The sequence below is a fragment of the Desmodus rotundus genome, chromosome 13 (genome assembly GCF_022682495.2).
Source record: "Desmodus rotundus isolate HL8 chromosome 13, HLdesRot8A.1, whole genome shotgun sequence".
Taxonomy (NCBI): domain Eukaryota; kingdom Metazoa; phylum Chordata; class Mammalia; order Chiroptera; family Phyllostomidae; genus Desmodus; species Desmodus rotundus.
In genome coordinates this window covers 15,887,466-15,913,225 of record NC_071399.1, presented here as the reverse complement: position 1 = coordinate 15,913,225, position 25,760 = coordinate 15,887,466, and the positions used below count along the sequence as shown (strand labels likewise).

General features: G+C 37.4%; 1 protein-coding gene across 2 annotated transcripts in view; it reads right to left on the bottom strand.

Annotated features, from left to right (window-relative positions):
• Positions 1–25,760, bottom strand: part of TNKS (tankyrase) — a 157,095-nt gene that overhangs the window by 102,505 nt on the left and 28,830 nt on the right. For both annotated transcript variants that reach the window (XM_053916860.1, XM_053916861.1), the window contains exon 3: positions 10,889–10,984. In XM_053916860.1, the coding sequence (XP_053772835.1) occupies positions 10,889–10,984 (96 nt within the window). The remainder of the gene's footprint in view (positions 1–10,888; positions 10,985–25,760) is intronic.

The following is a 25,760-nucleotide window of genomic DNA, read 5'->3' as shown; positions in this document are numbered from 1 at the left end:
CCAGGGCATCATCTGTATATATTGTACTGGATGTTTACGACCCCAAGTCAAGCCTCCTTCCATCACCATTTATCTCCCTCTACCGTTTTTTACTTCCTTCAACCCCTCTTTCCCTCTGGGAATCACCATACTGTTGTCTACGAGATTTTTTTTACCTTAATCCCTTCACCTTTTTCAGGCAGCCTCTTTCCACTCCCCTCTGACAGCTGTCAGTTTGTTCTCTATCTAAGAGTCTATTTCTAATTTGTTCATCAGTTTATTTTGTTTATTAGATTCCACGTGTGAGATCATATGGTATTTGTCTTTCTCTGACTGGCTTATTTTATTCAACATAATATTCTCCAGGTACATCCATGCTATTCCAAAGGGTAAGAGTTCCTTCTTTTTTTACAGCTGGGTAGTATTCCATTCAGTTAGGCAGTCCCACTCTGCAATGCTCTGCTCTGCTCTGTTCGGTTCCACTCTGTTCCAGCAACACATCTTCAGTGTTTCAGCTCCAGCTGGGGAAACACAGTCTTCACTCTTCATGGGAAGTCTATTTATTCTAAATGCAGATGGTTCATTTGTTTCTGTCTGCATTCAAATTTTAGGGGTTTTCCCCCATCCTTGATTTAATTTTATTTTTTTAATATGTAAAATATTAACATACTTCTAGAAGTTAAATCCGTATTTCTGATTAGCAAGTAGATTTCAAAAAATAGGTATGCCACAAAAATTCCTACTCTTGACACAGTTACACTGGATGCTTACATCTTCAGAGTATCCATACGCATAATGACTGATTTCATATAGTAATGACATTAAAAATAATTTCAAGACTTCTAGGAAAATGGAGTAGATATACTTTTCCCATTCTTCCCACAAAGTACACCTAAAAAGCCTGAACATTATGTATGAAATAAACACCAGATACTCAAAGGTGCACAGAAGAGGGCAGACCAGTTAGGGATCTTGGTACCCAAAGGAACAATATTGTGGTCAATGTTGCCAAGACCTTAACAGCTGAAGATGCTGGCAACTCATAAAAGTCAACAGGTAAAGACAAAAACAGCAACAACAACAACAACCAGCACCCTGTTCTCTCCAGACAAAGGAGCAGGAAACTGACAGCCTAGCAAGACGGAAAACCTGTAGATGATGACTAGCCTATTCCAGTCAAACACTATGAAAACCCCCCAAAAACAAAAATAAAAAAATCTGAGACCCTACCTCCAGCCATGAAGTGAAGGTCTAGTGATGAGCCCTGATCTGCAAATTTACTGGGAGAAAGAACTTTTATCTCTGCCAGGTAAAAATTAGCCCTTCTTGACCACAATGTCACACCATGGACTGAGGCAGCCTTTTACTACAGCCCAATGGTGAGGAGGTCAGCCATCCTCCCATCCCATGGCATCAGGGGAGGCCATATGGGGAAAGTCAGCAAGGATACAGTAGAACTCAACCACACCATCAACCAACAAGATCTAACAGACACTACAGAACACTCCATCCCACAACGGCCAAAAACATATTCTTTTCATTTAGACAATACTAAAATAGAGCCTATTGTAGGAAATAAAAATTTTGTTTTTGTTGAAAAGGACTGAAAACGTTAAGAGTGCTGTCCAACCACAATGGAATCAAACTAGAAAGCAGTATCAAAAATGTAACAGAAAAATTTCCAAACACAATTTAAACGACATACTTCTACTAAATAATCCATGAGATGAAAAGGATGCCTCAGAGAATTGATAAAAAGAATACATTGAACTGAATGAAAATAAATACAGAACATAACAAAATGTGTGGAATACAGTTAAAGTAGTACTGAAAGGGAAATTTATGACACTAAACATATATATTTTATGTTCCTGTTTAGAAAATGAAAATACTAAATATACATAGTTTATGTTTAGAAAATGAAAAATTGCAATCAATTTTCTAAGCTACCACCTCAAGAACCTAGAAAGAGTAAAACACGGTAAGCAAAAGATGATAATAAACATCAAAACAAAAATCAATAAAATTGAAAACAGAAAACAATGAAATAAAGAATTGATTCTTTGAAAAAATTGATAAAACTGACAAACTTCCAGGCAACACATAACACAGAAGAGAAAACACAAATTACCAATTATTAATAATGAAATAGGGGCCATATCACTACAGATCCTACAGACATCAAAAGCTGTCTAACACAGGAAAACTAACAACTCTACATACAGAAATTGGACAACTTAGATGAAATCGACCTAATCCTTAAAGACATAAACTACCAAAACTCACACAAGGAGAAACATATAACCTCATTAGCTTTACATCTATAAACAAACAATCAATAATAATCTTCCCCCAAAATAAAGTGCTCAGAAGTTTTCACTGGTGAATTTGACAAAAGACTTAAGAAAAAAATAATCTCTTCCAGCAAGTAAAAGATGGGACACTTCCTAACTCACTCTATGAAGTCAGCATTACTCTAACACCAAGATAGATAAAAGTAGGAAAAACTACAGAATAATATTTGTCTTGATGGAAATGTTTGGTATCTTGGTTGTATTAATGTCAATATCCTGGTTGTGATACCATATTACAGTTCTGCAAGATGTTACCACTAAGGGAAAATTATACAGAGAAGGTACAGGAGACTCTCTCCTGTATTAAATACAGAAGGTATCATTTCTTAAAACTGGATGTAAATATATAGATATGGGGAAAAAACATTTTAATAAAAATTTTGAACAGAGCTATTAACCTTTATAATATCAAATCATTACTGAACTCTAATGTCACACGTGCTAGTTTAAGAAAGCAAATATTAATTTTTATCAGAAAAATTAAAGAAAACCCTTTAAAATAGCTATTTGGTGGCAGGTGAAGCTCTCGTACAAACTGCAATGACTATGCTGTAAGAGTGCTACAGTTGATAGGGAAAAGCAATAGCTGCTCTCAGGGTATACACTAATAAGTGATTATGCGTCATGAATATGTCATTTTTGAGGAGTTGAAAGATCATCCTGGTTTTAATGATGTAAGCCTGCTGGCTTTAATTATACAAAAGAGTTGATGGGAAGATTTGAAATAGAGTGGTAGGTTACCTAAACAGAAAGCATTTCCATTCCCTACCACTCCACACATAATATATCCACCATATTCTGCTCTCCCATGTAAATTAATGCACTCCATGGAAATTGCACACCCACGTTTTTAGTCCAAACTTTCAGGGGAAAAAATCTTTCATTTTAATTTTTAATTAATTAATTATTAAGAAACAAAACTGATTATCGCATTCCAGGGTATTATTTTGCATATGGATATTGTTATTGCTTTTTATAGTTACACCTTTAAAGCATAAGCATAAATAAAAGAATTAAAAACATTTCTATATATGTTTATAGATACAGAATTAGTACTTCCCATGTAATATGTGCATCCTTATTTTTCCCTCAAAACTTTGGGCAAAACTGAGCATTATACATGGCAAAATATGGTATCTCTCTCTCTCTCCCTCCCTCTCTCTCTCTCAGCCTATAACTCATGTAAGACATTACTGAGCTGCCTCTTACCTATGACAAGTTCAAACATTTTGAGTATTAAATCTTTCCTTACAGATTCTAAATATCTTTTTATTAACTTTTCAAATGAATGTCATTCAAGCTTACTGACAAGAGTAGAGACATAAGAATAACATGTATAAAGTTGGATAAATCAATTTATTACCCAATTAATTTTATTACAATAATACGGTGAGATAAATTATGCAGGTGGTATTAATCAGTTAAATTTTCTACTGCTTTTAAGGAGCAATCTTTTAAGCTAAGAAACTCACACAGCATTATATTAACAGATTGGACTTGCACCCTGAGCTTAAGTGTCAGTCCAATTTTTTAAACGTGTGTCCTATCACATCCTCCTAAATAAATGAGTAAAAAGTCTGGTTCCGTATCTGTCAGAGCACTGATCCTGGGGCCAAATTGCTTGAGTTCAAATCCCAGTAATTTCTTTCAATGGCTGTGAATTTGTGAAAGTAACTTCACATCTGCATGTGCAAAAACGGTACAGCGGTAACGTCTACCTCCTAGTGCTCCTGTGAGGATTCAGCGCCCTTAGAACAGTGCTTGGCTCCCAGAAGCCCTCAGTTGTTGTCAGTTATTATGATTATTATTAATATTGCTGCTAATATTTTACATAAAGCTGACTTCTAAAAGGAAGTTTAACTTGCTGTATTACCTAAAAAGCAATCCAATAGTAACTACTAAACAAATTAAGTAGGTGCTAATAAGAAGAAAGTAACTAGCTTCAAGTATCCTTTAATCTGTTTATTCAAAATGCAAATAACACTTTAAAATTTAAATCAATGTGAACTAGTTACATATGGTCTTTTAAAAAAGTTACTATATCAGCCCTGGCTGGTGTGGATTGAGCGCTAGCCTGGGAACCAAAAGATTGCTGGTTTGATTCCCAGTCAGGGCACATACTTGGGGGCCTGCAAGAGGGAACCGACTGATGTATCTCTCACACATTGATGTTTCTCTCCCACTCTTTCTTCCTCCCTTCCCCTTTCTCAAAAAGTAAATAAATAAAATCTTAAAAAAATAAAAAAGGTACTAGTTCTTTATTCCTCTTCTAAATTATCTTCATATTTTTAAGGGTTAAAAATAGTTTCAATAACTTAAAAAAATTTTTTTAAAGATTTTATTTCTTTATAGACAGAGGGGAAGGGAGGGAGAAAGAGAGGGAGAGAAACATTACTGTGTGGTTGCCTCTCACACGCCCCCTACAGGGCATCTTGCCGAAACCCAGGCATGTGCCCTGACTGGGAATCAAACTGGCGACTCTTTGGTTCACAGGCTGGCACCCAATCCATTGAGCCATACCAGCCAGGGCTTCAATAACTTTTAATAACAAAATACTAACTTTTTCTATTCATATCCAAAATTATAGACAGACCAAACCATTAATAAAATTTTCTTGAAAATAAGGGATTAACATTTTCAACCTGTCTTTAAAAAGAGAATTCACATGATTTTATTGCAATGACAAGTCTTAACTTTCTTGATTTAATATTAAAGGGAATATTTTTAAAATCAGGAATTCACCTATCATAAAAATAATAAAACTGAGATGAATAAACATATAGGTCTTCTTAAAAACTAAGGTATTTCCTCTTATTCCTTATTTTCTAGGAAGAATGCTGTACTATTAGGCTTCCTAATAACTTACAAAATAATTCTTTAAGTTCAAATTAAGAGCATGAGAAATCTGTCTTTAACCATGTAGGCTGATAGAAAAAATGTACTACATATGATATGCAATATGCTACACTGTAGTATATAGCTAATTGCAAAACAATGCATTAAAAGAATAATAACATCAAGGGAAGAGTAAAAATAAGTCCTGGTTTGAGACCTGGAAGTCTACAGCTACAGGGAGTGTGATCTTTTCAGAACTGACATGTTCTCAAAGGAACTATCCAAGAAATCTGTTGATAAAAGGCTCAGTACATACCTCCCCCATCATACCAATTAAAAAATGTTTTCAATGCACTTTTATAAGAGGTGTACATGACTATCAGCAATTCAAAACAATTTTTAGAAAGTCGAAAACTTAACAGACTATTATAATATGGCATGAGATGTCAGAAAATTACTGGCTATTAGCATTTGTAGGACCTGGAAAACACGCTGCCTTGTTAAGCAGTGATCAGACCCGAGACATATTTGTTTACTTGGCCATTTATGTCCTTGTCTAAGTTCTAGGCACAATGAAGTAAGCAGGAGAGATGAAAGTCCAAGTACTTGTGAAGCTTTCATTCTATTGGGGCAAACAAACAAAAATTTTAAAATGATGCCATTTCAGATATCAATAAACCCATGAAAAAATGGAGTAAGCTAATGGGGACTGAGGACAAGAGACAACTCTGAGGAGTAAGCCTCTGAGGAGAGATTAAGCTGATAAATCACGTGAAGCTCTGGGCAGTGTTCTGGTTTCGGTAAATAGCATGTGTTAATCTGGACACAGAAATGGGCTTCCTGTGTTTGAGGAACAGCAAGTATCCAGCTGTAACTGAAGCAAAGAGATCAAGGACAAATACAGTAGAAGATAAGATCAGATATGTATAAAGCAGGTCCTAGATCATGGCAGGGTTTGGTTGAAGAGTTTGGATTTTATTCTGGGGTAATGAGAATATTAAAGAGTTTTCTAACCACTGGGCAGATTACGCTTTAGAAAGACCACTTCGGCTGTAGTGAGAACTGAGGGAAGTGTAAGTAGAGGCCCAGAGATCCATTATGAAGCTACTGCTATCATGAAAGAAAGATGGCCCTGGCCCAGTAGCTCATCTCAAACACCAAGATTGCAGGTTCCATCCTCAGTCGGAGCAATACAAGAAGCAACCAATGAATGCATAAATAAATGGAGTAACACACCGATGTTTGTCTCTCTGTTGTTCTCTCTCTCCCTCTTGCCTTCTGTCTCTAAAAAACAAAAATAAATAAATAAAAACCCAACCACAATGAAGATGTGTACTAGGGCCAAAGCAGTGAAGCTGCTAAGAAATAGTGGGAGCGGGGATCTGAAAGTGTGGTAGGCCAAAATTACTGGCAGGTTAGATGCAACATGTAAAAGAAATGGAAAGAAATCTGACTTTGGCTTGAGCAAAACCTGGTAGTCAAACATACACAGGCAGAATCAGATCATTTAAGCCTGATCATGTTGAAGGCTTTGATTTTACCTGAAAAGCAGCAGGAAGCACTGGAGAAAAAAAAAGAGGTAGGATTCCAGATATATTTTGGTGATTTAACACAGAAGGCTCAGCAAGCAAGCAAGCACTGCCTTTAGCCTGAGCCACAGCTGATTCTTTCTGGAAAGCCCAGGAGCCAGCCCATCAATCATAGATTAGGATTTCCTCAGAAGTGCACTGAAACCAGATTAAGCTTATTCTTGAGACACATCGGTGCAAATATATCCTTCTTCTATACTCCTGTACCCCCAAAACTATTAAGAAACTGCTGGGACCAATTACCACGGTCACCTTGTGACCACATAACTCACCCAGTTTACATCCCTGTCACCCTTAGTCCTGCTTTGGTCATCTGTCCTCACCTCTTCTCCTGACCCAACTTCCCACTGAGCCCTCACCTGATTAACAAACACCTCTGCATCCTTACCCTCTTCCATAAGCATCCCCTTTGTCAACCACTTTCAACTTCAGTGTGGCTCTCCCAAAATACCACCACAAGCGCTGCAGCCCCTAAAAAGGGAAGCTCCTCGTTCTCCAAACCCTTACACAGGCCAGATGACGGAGAGCTAACATGTGTGGATGCTAAGACTGAATATGGTAAAGAAGTACAATTCCCATGGAAGTGATAAAATGACAAATTCACAAAGAAGAAAACAACCTACCTTAATGGTAAACGCTACAGGATTGGCTAAAAAACCCTAAAATATATCCACAGAAGGGTATTATTAAAGACATTATAAATTCATGTTGCAGAAGAATACTTAATGCCTTTTAAAAAAGATTATGAAGGCCCTGGCTGGTGTGGCTCAGTTGGTTAGAGCGTCATCCCATAAACCAAAAGGTCATGGGTTGGATTCCTGGTCAGGACACATACCTAGGTTGGGGGTTCAGTCCCTGGTCAGGGTGCATATGAGAGGCAATGGATTGATGTTTCTCTCTCACATAACTGTTTTTCTCTCCCCCTCCTTTCTCTTCTCCCCGCTCTCTAAAATCAATAATCATGCCCTTGGATGAGGATTAAAAAAATTAAAAAGGCCCAGTGTGGCTTAGTTGGTTGGGCACTGTCCCGCAAAGTGAAAGGTTGCCAGTTTGATTCCCAGTCAGGGCACATGCCTGTGTTGCAAGCCAGTCCCCATTTGGGACGTGTGCAATGATTCGCTCAAATGCCAATGTTTCTCTCCCTCTCCTTCTCCTTACCTTCCTCTCTCTCTAGAAGTAAATAAATAAAATCTTTTAAAGAAATTTAAAAGATTATTAAGCAATATGTAACACACAAGGGTGATTTCACTAAAGAGAAAGAAGAATGTAGGGTGTGTGCGCTCAGAAAATTATAAATAAACTGTACCGAAATGTTCTCTCTAGGTGGCAGAGTTACAAATAATTTTTTACGTTACATATTTTTCCTAAGTTCCACAATAAGTACAAGTTATTATAACTGGGGGGAGGCCAAAATAAATATTAAAAGCCACAATTGTAACACACCAAAACTGTTCTTCAGTGAAGTTTACATAAGCTGTTTTAGACTTTTTATGCCCTTGCTTTCTAAAAAACAATCAAAACCACCTCTATCTAAGTCCTTCATTTCACTGCCCAGAACTTCAGAGACATTAATAACAACGAAGAAATCAATCAAACAACAACAAGAAAACCCCTCAAGATTTCTTCCAAGCACGTCGTTCACTCAACATAACAATTCAATAGGGAGCTTCATAAATTTCTCCAATTAATTATTCTCTTCCGAATACCTAGATGGACTCTCCAAAGCAAAAATGCCTGTTTGCTGGGGTCCCTTAACGGTAAGAGTTTAGTACAGCTTTATAAAAATCCATGCATTCTTTATGCAGAAGAGGGTATTACTCAATTACATATTTTAAAATATTCTGTAAAAAGAGATTTTCACTTTGCTAATTTCCCGTAATGAATATACATATATGCCTTTACATAGTTTTGGCTTATGTACAGTAGTAATATGTAAAAAAAAAAATACTGTAAAGTCATCTTTAGCAAATATATTCCCAAAAAGGAAAAAAAATACGAACAGAAGCTTCAATCTCAAGGTAATGGTACTACAACTGCATCTGCCATAAAAACAATGACACATCACCCAGAATGGTCTCTAATAACTCTAGTCATTCCTTTCAAAACATTCCCCTTTTATCAATGCTTAATCTTCTTAACTTAGCTTCAGAAAAAATCCTTCCACTAAAATTCCAAAGAATTGCTTAGAAGAGAACCTGCAATGGGCAGAAAAACATTTAGAACTATATTTCACTTAAATGTTATTTCACTGCATTATATAACATGAATGTATAAATAACAGTAGCTTTTATTTTCCACAAAGTTAACTACTATTACCAGAATGTTCTAGAATGCTTTTCTTTTAAATCATAACTGAAAAGTTGTATGCCATTTCCAAAAACAGTAAATGTTCTTGAAAAGAATACTTAATGAACAATATTATGACCAAGAAGAATTATAGCTTCCTTATTAAGCAAGGTACAGTGTTAGATGCTTCTCAAGTCAGGTTTAACATGGTATCTGTTCTCCAGAAATCTTCAGCCTCCAGAGCTGTTATGCCCCCACTCTGTCCCAAACCAACAACAGCCAATATAACATCCCCTACGGTTCATTCCAAGTTAGGAGGTCGCTTGTTTTCAATTAACTTATATTTAAAACTCTGTTTTTAAGAAAAATGCAGGTGGATCTAAAAGCAGTGTTGCATTAAATGAATCTAACAAATGGACAAGGCAGGAGCTGAGGGCTGAAGGGAAGGAAAGGTCAGAGGGAGGACACCTGGACAGAGAGACGGTGTTGGTCGGTATTTATAATCTACCTCTATCACTGTGAACCACATTTCTCCTTTCGACAGGGACCCATCCAAGGTTGCTGTTGCTGCCCAGGGCTTAGTTAAGAGATGACATGTAAATCTGCAGAGCCCGAGCAGGCCTGAGGCTAGGTATATCAATTTCATTATTTAAAATTTTATACTTATATTTAAATTTCTTATCTACACTTCTTTAAAAACAGCTTTATTCTCCTAGTGTATGTTATCTTGATTCAGCATCCCAATCACCTAACCTTTTAATTGAGAGAAATCATACTACTCTGATTTAGCAAGATTATATTAACATGGTAGGAAGGAAGTTGTCTGTCTCTACAGAGTAACCAGAATTCTGCACAATTTAAAAGCTTTCTGTATATAAATGTTTTCCATTCGCCTTATAATCTTTGTTAAAAATGCACAGCATGGACGCTAAACTTAAAAGTGAATAAGAGATTTATTTCCTTCAAACATGGGCATATTAAAAGCAAGTTCAGTCATTTACTTGCACGCAAGCCCTTAAAACAATACTCTTAGTACTGCAGTGACAAAGACTCCCGATCCCAAAGGTCAGTTAAGTAAAAGCAGGCAAAGGCAGCAGAACTCAGATGCTAAGAATAAAAACAAAAATGGATCCAATGCAGCATTTTGAGAATGAAGATCAATGAAAACAGTTTTCAATACCATATTCCTTACAGCATTATTTTCTATACTATTATGAAAGATCATTTCCTCTTTGCTGGTTCTGGACATTTGTCTTAATAAAAACAATACTTAAGGCAAAAATTTTCATTGTCTGAAGTAAAAAGGTAATACGCTGCCTCAGTTAAAAAGTGCTTAGGTAACATGGTCAAGTGAGAAGATAGGACGGAAATATAAACGGAGCGGCAAGGACAGAGCAGCACCCTGTGTGATTTAACTACTGATCTGAATCCTGTGGCAGCAGGTTGCCTCCCGACCACAACTACTTTTATAAAGTAACCCAAACACCCTTGCTGCTCCACAGTGCAGGTCTTCACAAGCATCGACTGAGAAGATGAGGTACAAGAAAATTAGGATCTAAACCATAAAAAATGACTAAAACACGAGTGAATAATGTATACTGTCATTTAAGGCTATAATTCTCAGAAATTATACATAAACAATCTTATTGCTTAATGCTTATAAGAGCAAGCACAGAATTAATGAGACTGTTAATGTATCAAATCAATAATGAAGTAGAGATAATGGCATAGATATTCGTTGAGCGTAATCAATAGAAACAAATGAAATTCAGTGCATAAAGATTTTCTAAAATCGAGCCACTAGTGCCATGGATAAAATAACGGGGTAGCTCTCCGTTTGCTTACCTGTAAGCACAGCCTTTGCGGAAGGATCTGCCAGGTCCAGGGCTGACTTCCCATCAGTGTTCCGAATGTTTGGATCAGCTCCGTGCTGCAGCAGCACTGTGCAGGGAAAGCAGAAACAGTATCTTACCTCGGGGACACAAAGATTATTTACTGGGAAGTGTCGTCTCGGCATGGTGTAGGCATACACATACATTGCACAATATTTTTCTCTTTCAAGAAAAAAAAAAGAAAGAAAGAGAAAGAACGGGAAAAAAAAGCACTGCAGCAAAGGATCCTCTCTAGAGTACAGCAAAGTTGGCAACTTATGGTACAGTATTATCACATGACTGAACATCATAAACATGAAACCAGGAAAATCTTGCAACAGACAGTTTGGGTCTGCTGCCTGCAGGCAGCAGGACGGGAAGCTGCGTGCTCACTGCCTCACACTGTGCAGTACGCGAACCGGCTAGCCGTGAACCGGCCCTATCTTTACTACCACTGTGGCTGCTTGTTGCTGCTGCTGCTTTACAGCTGAATTTCCTAACACTTCCTCTCCTAAGAAGAGTTGTAATACTGTGCAAGCCTTTTAGTGGCTCACTGCTTACATATAAATCTCTCACCCTAACATACTGGCTTGCTTCCAAGAAGTTTCACAGACACAGCAATGCATGCAACTCGGGTCCCCCGCAGTCAGGCTGCAAAGAACTGCCTCCTACAATAATTCTCTCCATCAAAAATGTTTAGAAACAGAAACTCAATCACTATAACATATGCTAAGGAATAAATGTTGAGCAGGCTATGTTGGGTAGAAAGTAGCAGTAGAGAATTCTTAGATACGGGGGCTCCCTAAAAACAATCAATATTAAGTAATATCCAGATACAATAATTGATCAATCTAAAACATTTTTCAACTACATCTGGCATGGGTTGGGGGGAGATGACAGGTGTTGTAATAACACTACCCAGCCAACGGTTAGACTAATAAATATATTAAAGACCAGTTCATAAAGGACACAGGGACAAAGCCAAAAGGGGGTAGGATCGAGGGTGGGGGGTGGGGATGGCTGGGGTGGGGGGTAGTTATGAGGAGAAAATGGAGACAACTGTACTTGAACAACAATAAAAAAAACTACAATAAAAAAACTAGTTCAAGTAAGCAAAGGTCATTCACAAGCTATTCTAATAGTTCAAATAGTCAAGATTTTGTGTACTCCTGAAGAGAACAGGACATAAATTTAAAGCAAAGCAGAAACTTAACTCAAATAAGTATTTAAAAATATGTTATACAATGTCTAAAAACACCTGCTCACAAGTCCCAAATTTTCATTAACAGTTCCATGCTAAAGTATATACATTCTTTTGGAATATTTGGAAGACAATCCTCATAAGTCCTGCTGTTTATGAAGCTCTCCCTCTTTCTTTAATGCGTAAGCCACCTAGCCAGTGGCTTTGTTGTACCGTACGAAGGACAGCCCTACCTAGAACTAGGGCACAGCTGCAGGGCCCTGCTGATCAGCAGGCTCTTGCATTAAATCACTGGCACTCTCAGATTTGAGATGATAAAATTAGCCGCGGTTTGAAAAGATGCAGTGAGATTTTGCCAAAACTTTCTATATTATTTTATTCTTAATTAAGCAAGAGCACAATTATTTTACAGATGTTTATAAACTGACTCAAGAGTAAGTGGAGTAAAATATAGCAAGAATAAAAATAGCAGTGCCACAATACCAAACTGTACTTACTCTTTCAGCATAATGAATAAGCTTTCACAGCAATATATTTTTTTTATTCCAGGAAGAAATCCCAACCTGATGATTTGGCTTTTAACGGGTCCGTATGATGAAGCAGACTCATGTATCAAATGGAGAGCTGACAGCTAGTGCTGTATCTTTATAGCAATATATTGCTGAGAGATCACATACGAAGGCAGGAAAACAAGGAATTAACTGCGACCATGAAAACCGGAGTTTTTACTGCATACATCAAGAAAAAAAGCAGCATGTTCATTTACCAAGGCTTCGCAGTGATATGACGGGAGCTTCTATTCTGCAACTTAATGAGCGGTAGAGGCAGAGCACTGAAAGACTCTCATTCCTCCAAGTCACTTAAAACCTCCATCTTTTTCTGTTGTAATCAGTACTTCACCTATTATGTCTGCTATTTTGCAACAGAAATCTGCCATTAAAGTTTAGTTGCAGTTTCTTTACTTAGGTGGTTTGTAAAGAAACATTTTTTGACTAGAAATAATCTGCTTTCTAACCCTTTCTGAGTCATACCTCTTTCATTGGACCTGAACACACAGAAATGTCCACTGCAGAGAAATGGGACAATAGGGAAGAAGATGAATTTTCCGAACCAGATGCTGATAATAAAATCCACGTTAGGAAATATTTAACCATTTTTAATTCACCAGATACGAGTTAAAAAAACAAAACAAAACACCCTCAAAATAGAGCTGAGTTTCAGGAGCGAGAAAGTTATCTAAAACTAGACCAGAGTGATCTAAACTTATCTAACTTTTATAAAAGAATATTACTAACAGGATTAAATAAGAACAAAAGTGGCAAAATACGTATCAGATAATAGTAATTTTTAAAGCACATTTAAAAAAATGTAGACCCTGTTTGTACTCTCAACTCTACCACTAACTACTAATTGTGTCCTAAAGCCAGGTCTTCTGATCTCCCCATTTCCTGTAAAGGGCCAGACAGTACATACATTAGGCTTTGTTAGACCAGACAGTCTCATCCCAACGACTCATCCCTGCCTCAGCCCCAGCATTACAGGGAAAAAGCAGCCACAGGCAATACTTAAAAGAATGTGTGAGGCTGTGTTCCAAAAAAATTTTATTTAAACACATTGAAAATTGAGTTTTATATCATTTTCATGTGTCACAAAACATTATTACTGTGAATTTTAAAAAACCATTTAAAAATGTAAAGACAATTCTTAGCTCGCAGGACACACAAAAAACCAGTGATGAGTCCAAATCGGCACGTGGCCACAGTTTGCCAAGCCCGGCCGTGGGCAGCGATGTACCAAGGGAAGTATATGGAAGCCCTAGTCCCAGAACACTCTGTAACCCGTCTACACTGAGATGAGCACAGACACCAAGAGGAAGCATTTAGAACCATGCATGTCATTTTAAAATTACTTTCTTGTACTTCATTTTTATTATAGTTTACAAAACGGCCTGGCATGAGTTGGGCAGGAAAAAAACTGGTTCTCTGCCACAGCTGGTGGGAGAAGCTCTGCCAGGGCACCTATAAAATCCTCTGGGCCTCGGTTCCCAGAGCTCTGAAGTGAAGGAGCTGATCCAGGTACATGGTTTCTAGATGTCTAGGGGTGGCCTCGAACCCCTGATAACGCTTTTAGAGTTACAGCCAAAACCCTGAAGCACTGGGATCTAAGTTCTTTAAAACAACAACAACAACAAAAAGGTGTCTTCTAATACCAGAAGAAAGCACATATGTGAGGCAAAGGTAACAACAAAGGCTTCCAAGAACGTCAGTATGTCCTTGAAGTGGTGGCATGTAGCACTCTTTTTCTGGATGCTTCAATACATGCTTTCTAAGTTCTTAGCTACTAAGGGAATAATAAAGTGTGACTACTGATACATCACATAATTAGAGATTCATCTTTCAAAATACATTGACAGCACCCTAATATAAAAGAGATGCGTCTTTTAAAGTAGCACAAATGTCTGAAGCAACACTGCCAAAACATACAAACAACATACAGAGTAAAGTTTGGAAAAAAAACAAGGAAATTAAGATCTGAGTAACATTCAGTTCAAACATAAATTCAAAACTACTGTGGGCATTCGCAATCTCCTTGCACCATCTCCTTGTACCAATTAGGCTATTATCAGACCTCAAATCTCAAACAACTTGGCTATATCCAGTTGTTCTACTGGTGTATCTCACATCCATTTATCTCCTTTTGATGTGAGAAGGACAGAGAAAATATAGCAGCTGGTGTAAAAATAGACTGTTAAAACTAAGGTAGGATAACAATATTCAAAATGTCATTCTCAAAAGAGCTTATGGCAAGAAGGCCATGTGATTCTTCTGTTCCTGGTGCCAGCGTGTAGCTACAGTGAGCCAGATTCAGAAAGCATGCCTTTAGCCTGTGACCAATGCAGCGGACACCAAAACTGTTTCATTGAATTCCTCAAAACTATTAAACTTAAGCAATCACATCATTTTAACTCATACTTTTACATATGCAAAGCTTCATCCTGTTAAATTCCTAGAAATATCTGAAGTGCAATATGATAAAATGTACTTAACTTATAGGAACAGTATTAACTGATTTAATAAGACAGAATAAAAACAATGTGAACTTCCCAAACTGAAAATGCAGCAAGTCTCCTACTAGGTAAATTATCAAAATGGGTTTTTAGTATAGTTTTCACTGTAAAATATTGCCAATTCTTTGTTATGTGAATTTTAGAGCTACATTAATGGTCTAAAACTGTTCCTCACACTGAACAATTTTAAAAGAAGCTATATTTATGTTAAAATGTTTTCCAAGTATTTCAAAGTCATCTCACTCTTTAAGAGCATAGACATATTCATTTGACTGGGTTTTAAAAATAAAATCACACAAAGGACCCAGTTCTACAAATATTTTAGCAAATAAGATGATTTTTAAAGCAAAATATCAAGGGATCACTATGTTACGGAAATTTGGGAAACACCGTGGGCTTTCCACAAAATGCAATGGAGCATAAAACCAAACCTCCAGAAGAGCGGGGTGATCTGCCAGCAGCTGAACTCTGCTAGAACAAGAATAAATATTTTTCAGAAGAAGGAAGTAAAAACAACAATGCAGAGTCTCTGCAATGTCTATTAAATGCAAAATGATTAGACTTATAAAGAAAAGGGAAAATGTGACCCACAGTCAAGGACAACAAAAAGCAGTCAAAACAAATCATGTCCAAGATGGCCCAGATGTTAGACTTAAGAGACAAGGACTTTAAAGCAACTATTCAAATAATTACAGAACTTGAAGGCATGAAGAAGTAACAGAGAGAAATATTCTAAGAACCAAGAGGGAATTCTTGACCTGGAAAGTTGAAGGAATCACGCTACTTAAGAGTTACTATAAAGCTACAGTAATTGAAAGTGTATTATTGCAGTAAGAATAGATATTTAGAGCAATGGAACAGGAAATAGACCAACACAGGTATGGCCAAGAGATTTTTTTGCAAAAGAGGCAATGTAATTCAATGGTAGAAAAAATAGCCTTTTCATCAAATCATGTGAAACAACTGGTTATCTACATAGAAAAGAAAAAGAAAAAATAAAAACATAAAACTTGAGTCATACTTTATACCATACAAACAAATTATACTTTTAATCTGAAGGAGACAAAGAATATCTTTTAAATTTTCACTCCTTGGGAAATTTACCAATTAGTTTTTAAAATTTAGTTTTGTTTTTCTTTGGATTCAATAAATTATCCTATTAGTAGCTATTCTTAATGACAGTATTCAATCACATTTTTCTATATCCCACCTCAGCTCCTGTCCCCCATGTTGAGGAGAAAAAGGTACCTTTTTCTTTTAACATAATTCCTCCTCGGTTTTCATGTCTCTCACTCCTAGTGCGTTACAGTTTTCAGAAACAGCCACTATGATGCATACATGCCCTCTGGCAGCTTGGAGAACTATTTGCTCACAATTAATTTGCTTTAAAAGACAATCATTATTCATACCTCTTCACTTTCAGACACTGTACTCAGCCACAGCCAATCACTAGAACTTCATACTCCCGCTACTGAAATATTTGTGGGGAAAATGTTTAAGTTACACTATTAATTTTCCGTTACCCTATCTGCAACATCTCCACTAAGTTAAAACACCTAACTGCAATGGGAAAAAAGGCTGATTTCATGTCTTATCACATCAGAAGTCAGGTTTACAAACTTACAAAGGATGTAACACTAATTCACATCGATGGTAACAAAGAGCAGCATTCACGTGGTAAGTGCCTCTTGGTCTTCCATTGGCTTCCACTGAGTGAGAATACAAAACGGATCTATGAGAACACCTTACTGTTGCCACCCAAGGGAAAAGAGTGGAAGGAAGCAAGCATTTCCTGGGGGCTCTTCCTGCTTTTTTATTTTACTAACTTCCCATAACAACCTGACACAGTAGGTAGGATGCTCACTTTATAAATGAGAATACGAGGTTCAAAGCAACTAAATTATTTGTGCAAGATCAGTTTTAAATCACAAAATGGAATTCATACTTAATTCTAAAGCCAATCATTTACTCTCTATCTTATCATTCTATACAAGTACAAGCAAGGTCACCCCCAGAAATGTGAACTTCAAATTTTTCCCCTATGCGAATTCTGAAAGGCACACATTGGTCATAAACACCTTATCACTCCTCCTATGACCAATGTCCTCTTCCTCATTTCTCATCAAACCGCCATCTGTGGGAAAGTGTGAAGCCACAACCCAGAGGAAATGACATGGAGAACACCCATGACAGCTGGAGTGCCTTTTCAGGCGACCCACTAGAATACGTCCATATGCCATGCTCTTGTTCCCTCAGTCCTCATGCTTACACATACTCTTTCAAAAGACCAACACTCAAACCTGTGCCCCAAACAGGCAAAATAAAATATTTTCCCTCTATCGCCGACCATGATTATTTATGTGACAGCAAATTCCGAAATCTTTAGATTTGATACAAAATAAACACTTAGACACGCGGTGGGCTTTCTTGATGTCTTATTCATGTTGTCACACCTGAGGGCAGGACGAACAACTCACAGGAGCGCTACTTTCTTCATCGTGGATTCTGTTTACAGATTAAAGAGTTGAACACCCACCCCATTTAAAAAAGACAATTAACAGATCGCAATAATTCAGAGAACAAAGAGAGTACGTAACATTTCTTTAAAGCCTGCAACTGCAATTATTATACTTCACAACCTTCTACTTTGGTCAGCCAAGACATAGAGAGTGAGAAGGACCCATAAGTCTTTGTCAGCCCGGACCTGCCTCTGAAATCCCAGTGACCACAGACCTGTACAAAGCAAGGACAAGGTCCTAACGTGCAACGAGTTTCAGATGACATGATAACCATGGAAAGTGAGAACTGACTGGGCTGCAGGAGCCACGTGCCTCAAACACCAGTCCACACAACGCCAAACTTAAGCCAGGATCTCCCTGACACCCACAGATTGTTCTCAAACATCATGGTCAGCTTAGAAGTAAATGCAAATGTATAAATAATTCCTTTAATGAACAGATTTAGCAACAAGCAAAGTGTTTTTTTCACTTTAAAAAATGAATGTGTGTTTTTTTTTAAACAATCCACCCCCCAATTAAGCGTCTTTCACATATTTCTTAAGACCTTAGGAGAATAAAGGTATTCATACTGGTGTTTTTCTGGGAATGCTAATAAAATCCAATGTACAAATATAAAACTCAACATATACATTTGCCACCATTATCCAGAATGCCTACTCAAGTAGTCCCAAATTTATCAGGTAAATGCATAAATGCTCTAACCTTCTTGAAAACAGCGACGTAAGCGGGCAAGTTATCAAGATAACGGTGCTCAGCGTCAGTGGGGATTATTTCTGAGGGAAAAAATCACTATCATTTTTGTCTTCTGCGTTTTAAGTATACAGATATGGATTTTTTCCAACTTTAACTTTTTAATGAAAATGATACATTGAGACTTTTTTAGAAAAACATCACGATTTAGTTTTTACATGAAAAACTGCTGTTAAAAATGCGAAAGGAAGGTATTGTGGCAGTAAAAGGGAAATGAAACAAAAGCAAATGAATAAAATTCTCAGGGTTCTGCTGAATTTTCAATGAAATTTGCAAAAAGGAAGGAAGGTGTGGGAAGTGAATTTTCTTAACCTAGCAAATTCAGGGATGACACTTGGATAATGTGACAGAGCAAATAACCTGTACCCTAACCCTGACCCTAACCCTAACCCTGACCCTAACCCTAACCCTGACCCTAACCCTGACCCTAACCCTAACCCTAACCCTGACCCTAACCCTGAAATCAAAAGCCCTATTGCTGAGTTCTCTAACAGCAACAATTTCTCTAGTTCTGATTAAGAAGCTGTGGCTTTCCAGAATTTATCCTAAATAAGGTTCAAACATGTATTTAATGAAAGGGACATTCCCTACAATGATGTTTATAAAACAATAAAGAAAAATCAGAAACAGTCTAAATGGCCTAGAGGCCATTTAGTAGGTGACTGATTAAAAAAATAATGGTTATTTCTAATGTAATTCTTCACAGCATTTAAAAATGAGATTAGATAGAAAAATATTCACTGATAATGCAGTATGTTCTCAATACAACGTGGAAAAAACGAGACACAAACCGTACACGTGGAATGGACAGCGTACAGGCACAGTGGATCTCACAGCCTGCATAACAGGGCGTTCTGGAGTGATGGGCATTTCTCTGTCTAAACTCTGTAATAAGGTAATCAAGAGCCACGTGTGGTTATTAAGCCCCTGGAATGTGGCTAGTGTTATTGAAGAACAAATTTTTAATTTTTAAAATTTTAACTAATTTTCATTTAATGGCGATCAAATTGGATAGGATGTTATATATCTAAATAGACATATAACATGTGACAGTTGTATTTTCTTGTTTTCATCCAAGGACAAGTAACCCTGGCAGTGATCAGGTGACTTAAGTCAGCACAGAGTTTGTACAAAGAAGGTAAATAAATCTTTCTAGACAGCAGGTATATAAAATGCATTTACAAGGAAATTATGAGAGGGATGTTACTTTAGGACTAAGTTATCAAAATAAAAACTTGGTTTAAGTTTTAGCAGATAGATTATTTTAGGATTTTGTTTTCATTTTTACCTTTAGTTTTTTGGTAAAGCTAGGTAAACATAATCTACCACTATAAATTAGTTAAAATTTTAAAATTTAAATATTAGATGATCTAAAAAGCTAAACTAAGGATAAAGAACAATTTGTTTGACAGACTTAAAGAATGAACTTTTTCTGCTTAAATAAATGTACTCTTAAATCCTACTAAGCAGAGAGAACTTTCAGTTTTTAATCAAGAAAACATTTCTGTTATAACAACTCTGTATCAGCTCTATAGACTGTAGCAAAGTAACAACTTTCTCCTTTCTTCACTGGTAAATGGTAGGGAATCTGAACCATTTGCCTCACGCAGAGGATGAAAGTATTAGTGAAATTATGTGGCCCAAGTACTTTGAGCTGCCTCATGGGAAACACTCATTGTGCAACGTCCGCCCACAGCAATTTTGGGTAAATTTACAAGTGGCACCTTGCTCTCTCTTCTTCCTCCCTACCTCACTCAACTCCTCCGTGCCTGCCAGGAGCAACTCATGGGTTTAATCTTCAAGTAACAATAAAAAATGTTCATTCTATTAAAAAAAAAAAAACCATTATAGCCGTGGCTGGTGTGGCTCAGTGGCTTGAGCGCTGGCCAGCGAACCAAGAGGTCGCTGGTTCGATTCCCTGTCAGGACACATGTCTGGGTTGCAGGCCAGGTCCCCAGTTGGAGGCATGAGAGAGGCAACCACACATTTATGTTTCTCTCCCTCTCTTTCTTCCTCCCTTCCTCTCTCTAAAAATAAATAAATAAAATCTTTAAAGAAATCTATGGTAACCAGAAGTCAATGCATGATTGGAATCAATATTCAACAATCCATCCTAATGAAGAATAGCAATGATTTGACAAATGACAGATAATGTAACACAATTTATATCTGACTATAAAATGTGTTTTATATTTGTACATGAATGTGGGAGTGTTGGACATACAGAAAATTCATATTACTTTAAAATAAAAGAACCTCAGAACGTCATCTAAGCAAGAAGTAGAAGACTACTGAGCTTCCCTATCTACGCTAACACAGACTAATGCAAACAAACCACAAACAAAACAGACAGAACTGAGCCGCCGTCTTGTGAATTTGTCGATCCGTGGCCATTTCTTGAGTGTACAACTAGGCATCAGTGAGAGACCACGAGAATACAAACATGAGTAAGTTATTGGTACTTCCCACCACAGAGACTAACAATCGACCAGGCAGAAAGAAACAAGTGAGATGGAAGGAGAACACTCTAGGAGCAGACGACAAGGCACTGATTTGGAGCGTGTTCTAGTTCACACTTTACCTGACTCAGCTTACGAGACTGTCTCAATATGTGGAACTATGAAAAGCTATGAAAATTCCACCAAAGTCAATGATTTGAAGAAATAGGTCAAAGAACGTCTTTGTGTCTTTTGATCTCAGAAAGCAAAGGGGAAAGCATAATCAAAAAAATGTTTAACTATTAGGAATTAATGACTGTTCCTTTATGGAATGATCAGGCAATAAGCATTACAAATAACCTATTTCCCTAAATGCTAAAATACCCTTCCATACTGGAGGGGCAAATAACGTTATCTTAGAAATAACTATGCGTTGTAGGTAATTATTTTCTAATTAAACAAGGTCTACCTGGTTTTTATTCTTAAATTTAAAAAAATAAGCCACACAATAAATTCCACTTTTCATCATAAAGTAGCTTATTCTTTCATTTTAACTAAAAAAATATATCCTAAATAAGTTGTTATAAAGTAATTCAGAGACCCTTAAACCAAAACTTGCTTTTCTACATTTCTGAATGTAATTAAAACCATAATCTTATTTCACTAGAAACTGTTTTCAACCTAAAAATAATGATCTAATAGAGATCTTATTATTCCAATGGTGGGGCACCGAACTCATTTGCATTTTAACTGATAGATTGGATCTCACCAAAATTAAGAACCTGTGTTTGTCTACAGAGAGCACTAAGAAAACAAAAGTCAAAGCACGGGCTGGGAGGGAGAAACCATTTCTGACACACACACCTAACAAAGACCCGTGCCCGCTCAGCACACTCTCAACTCAACGATAATGCCAGAAGAAGATCAACAGATCTGAACAAGGCCACCTGCAGAATATCCACAAATAACCAGTAAGTACCTAAGAATATGCTCAACATATTCAAACATCAGAGCTTCTGTGTCAAGTTCAACACACACGTATCATTCTACTCTCAGCAACTGCACTCTTAGGCATCCACTCAAGAGAAATGACACAATATGCTCACACCAAGACCTAAAAACCAATGTTCATAGAAGCCCTCTTCATAACAGTCAGAACTGGAAACTGGACGTCCACCAACTCTGCTACACCCACGTGAACACCATACAAGAACAAACAGGAATGAACTGCTGATGTGCGCACAGACATTTTAGCTTAAACAGATCCAGAGGGAAAAGAGACTCAAATAACTAGAATCACACATGAAAGGGGTACATCAAAACCAAGTTTACAGAAATAAGAAAGACTGTAAAGAAAGGTTATGAGAAACTATGGAAAAGCGGAACAGGCATGTGCAGAAGGATGAAGCTAAACCCCTTATCTCACACCACATACAAACATTAACTACATGTAGATCAAAGACCTAAAAACAGAGCTAAAACTATAAAACTCTTAGAAAAAAACATAGGGTTCAATCTTTGTAACCTGGGATCAGGCCATGGATTCTAAAATTTATGACACCAGGCAAAACTAAAAAAGAAAAAGCAGCCTTTTTAATGCTATTAATCAAATTACCAAAACTAAAAACTTTTTCTTCAAAGGCCATTATCAAGAAAGTGATAGGCCAATACAGAATGGGAGAAAACATTTGCAAATCATTTATCTGGTAAGAAACTTACATCTAGAATGTAGTTTTTAAAAAATTCTTACAACTCAATAACAAAAAGACAACCCAATTTTAAAATATTGACTAAGTATAGAAATAGACATTTCTCAAAAAAAAAATGTATACAAATGACCACAGAAAAGGCCATGAAAAGTGCTTGACCACCTTACTCATCAGGGAGATGCAGAACAGAAGCACAAGGGCTTCTGGCACAGAGCGCACACCTCACTCGGAACAGACCCGGCGGTGCCTTACACGGGGGACACGCTGGAAATCGGGTGGGCAGGGGTCCTGCGTTTTTCTTCAGGAAGAGAGGGAAAGAGTACAGGGAGACTGAAAAACAAATGCATAATGAAACAGATACGTAATTTCAGGTAATAAGTGCTATAAAGTAAGAGAGAACCCAGACAGTCAGGGCAGGTTAGGAATTTATGACAGCGCCGTCCACGCAGAGATTCCACCAAGGTGCTCCGCTTGCATTCTCTCATCTAATCCTCTTCACACCTACATAAAGTACAGTAATAACCCGCACTTCAGTAATTAGAAGAGAACAAGTAATCTGCTCAAAGACTTGGGACTCTCTGATTCTAAGCAGTACGATAGAAGGCTATTGAGTGTGGAAATGAAGCTATTTTTTTTTTTAAGTTCTAATTGTCAGACTTGAAGTAGCAGTTTGAATTTTGGGCTCCCAAGTTAGGACCCCCTTAGTGTCTCCACAGAAGACAAAGGAAACCCAGAATTATCTGAAAGTGAAGAGAAAGAGAAAGAAAGCTAGTGGCAGAAACTTCGTTTTCCTGAAATACCCTCACTGGCTCTATTCAGTCTTTCTCACACCCCTGAAGCTGGGGAACTGCTCTTTATCAAGAGAATTACGGTTGAATGCTTTTCTTCCAGGAGTCTTGTAGAAGGCATTCCACTGTCTCCGAGCTTTCAAAATTGTAAGTGGAAAGTCTTCCACCTCCTTTTTTCCCTCTGGTGGGCAACTTACTCCTTCCACAGGGAAAATTCATGCATCTCCCACAGCCAGTCTTCTCGAGACGCCATGGAGCTCCATCAGCCTTTTCGATCTGAAGACCTGGGTCTTTCTCTGCTTATCATTTGTTTAATTGTTATCAATCCCTTCCATCAGTTATTTTTTCCTTCTGGAACTGCTATCTACACATAAGGTTTTAAAATAAAACAATTTAGGTTTAGATTTCTTAGGTTTACTTACCTTTTCCTTCAGGATTCCCATATGCTAACATTTTGCTCTGGGGAATGTTTCTCACACGTGATTTTCCAGACTACTAATATGTTCTTTCTTTAATTCACCTATTGAATTTTTTACTTTAGAAAACAATTAGACGTTTTCTGGCCCCAGGAAGTTTCTTCCATACTGTGCTCTAGTTTCCCCAAGGGATCTTTTATTTTGATCTTCTCACTCAGGTGTTTACCTGGCCCCTTTAAGCAGTCCTGGATGTGTGTTCTGATTGTCGCTCAACCTTCCGCTCTGGCTGACAAAGGCTGTTATTTTCACTAGGCTTTCTGGACTTTAGGTCTAGATGTTGGGGTATTCCAAACACTGAAAATCCCACAGTGTTAGAAGACCAAGCATCTCTATTATTCTTTGGGGTTGTTTGCTGTGGAAGCCAGCAAGCTCTCTGTTCTCTGCTGAGGAGCCCAGAAGTCTCCAAAGAAAACACGCTCTGTCCTCTTCTCCCTCGAGAATCACAGAGTATAAGGAGAGATGGGAGTGTGATATACATGTAAATAGTGTAAAAGCAGTGGGAATTTTTATATAAAGATTCGAGAGATTCTTTATTAGTTTAAAGGTCCCATAGTAGAACTTCCAGTTAGTTATCTTTTCAAGATCTCCACATCAGTTATATGCATTTGGAAATATCAGAAGCCAACGGTGCCTGCCTAAACAGAACTGATAGCAGGGCGGAGGACCAATCTCAGAAAATAAATTGAAAGCTATAGAGCAAGTAGAAGGGAGCACATTACTTTAGCAGGAACTTTAGGGGAAGGCCACTGCCAACACTTTTGCAAAAAAGTTGCTGCTGTGAATGATTCCTTAATATCTCGAAGACTTTGTACTCAAAATTCCACACTACAGAAGGGTGGTCCAGTTGACCAAACCGAGGCCCTCCTGACCACCAGGGGTAGAAAGAAGGAGGGTCTGAGTCCTCGGGCTTCTGTAGTCCCCCCACAATGACAGCTCATCGCTTCAAATCTCCAGAGCCAGCACAGAAGGTGGACACTGATCAGCCAAATTTAAAAAGAGAAAAAAGAAAAAATAGTAACACGTGTCCATTATGACTCCCAGATCTTATATCAGATGATTTTGTGAAAGATGTATCTACAATTTGCTTTTAAAATGGAATTTGAAAGCACTAACACCCAGAGAGTCTCAAAAAGTCATGAAATATTTTCAGAAAAGACATTATATCTGGGAGTAGGAGAAATGAATACAATCCAAAGGCAGAAAATGTTGATTTCCAAAGTAAATTAGATTTGTTAAATATGATATAAAATCACATCATCAACTTTGCTATAATGAACTCCAGCATTTACAGTATTTTTAAAAAATAATCTCAGGCTATATTTTGTTCTTTTTGATGGTAACTAAAGAGCATCTATGAAAGTAACATGGCTTCTTAGACTTTTAAACTGATATATTTTTTAAATGTCAATAAAGGGTAAAGAGGAGAAGCTAGGAGGTCTGCATCACACAGCAGTAGTAATTTAGGTTAAGATTTTAGCCATAGTAGTAATAATAGCAATCGATATTTATTTAATGCTCACCAAATCAGGTGCTCTAAGTACTTCCCATCTACCATCATGCTGACCCTCCCAAGAACCGTGCGAAGTAAGCGTGACATTCCCATTTCACGTGCGAGGGAACACGCAGGTTAAGGAAGTGGCCCCTGATCTCACGTCCTGCTGGTAGTTGGTGGGGTCAGGATATAAGCCCAGAGCGCTGTGCTTTGCAGCAATCCACCCTGCCAGTGGAATGTGGCTTGGCTCTACCTTTATAAATATCAAATGTATTCACTATTCTATACAGAGATGTGACTAATCTAAAAATAATCAAGCCAGCATTTCACCATCTAATCAAAAACCTTTTTAAAATGAAGTTTGCATAGTAATCTCTCAAAATCATTGTTCAAGTGAAAGGAGTGG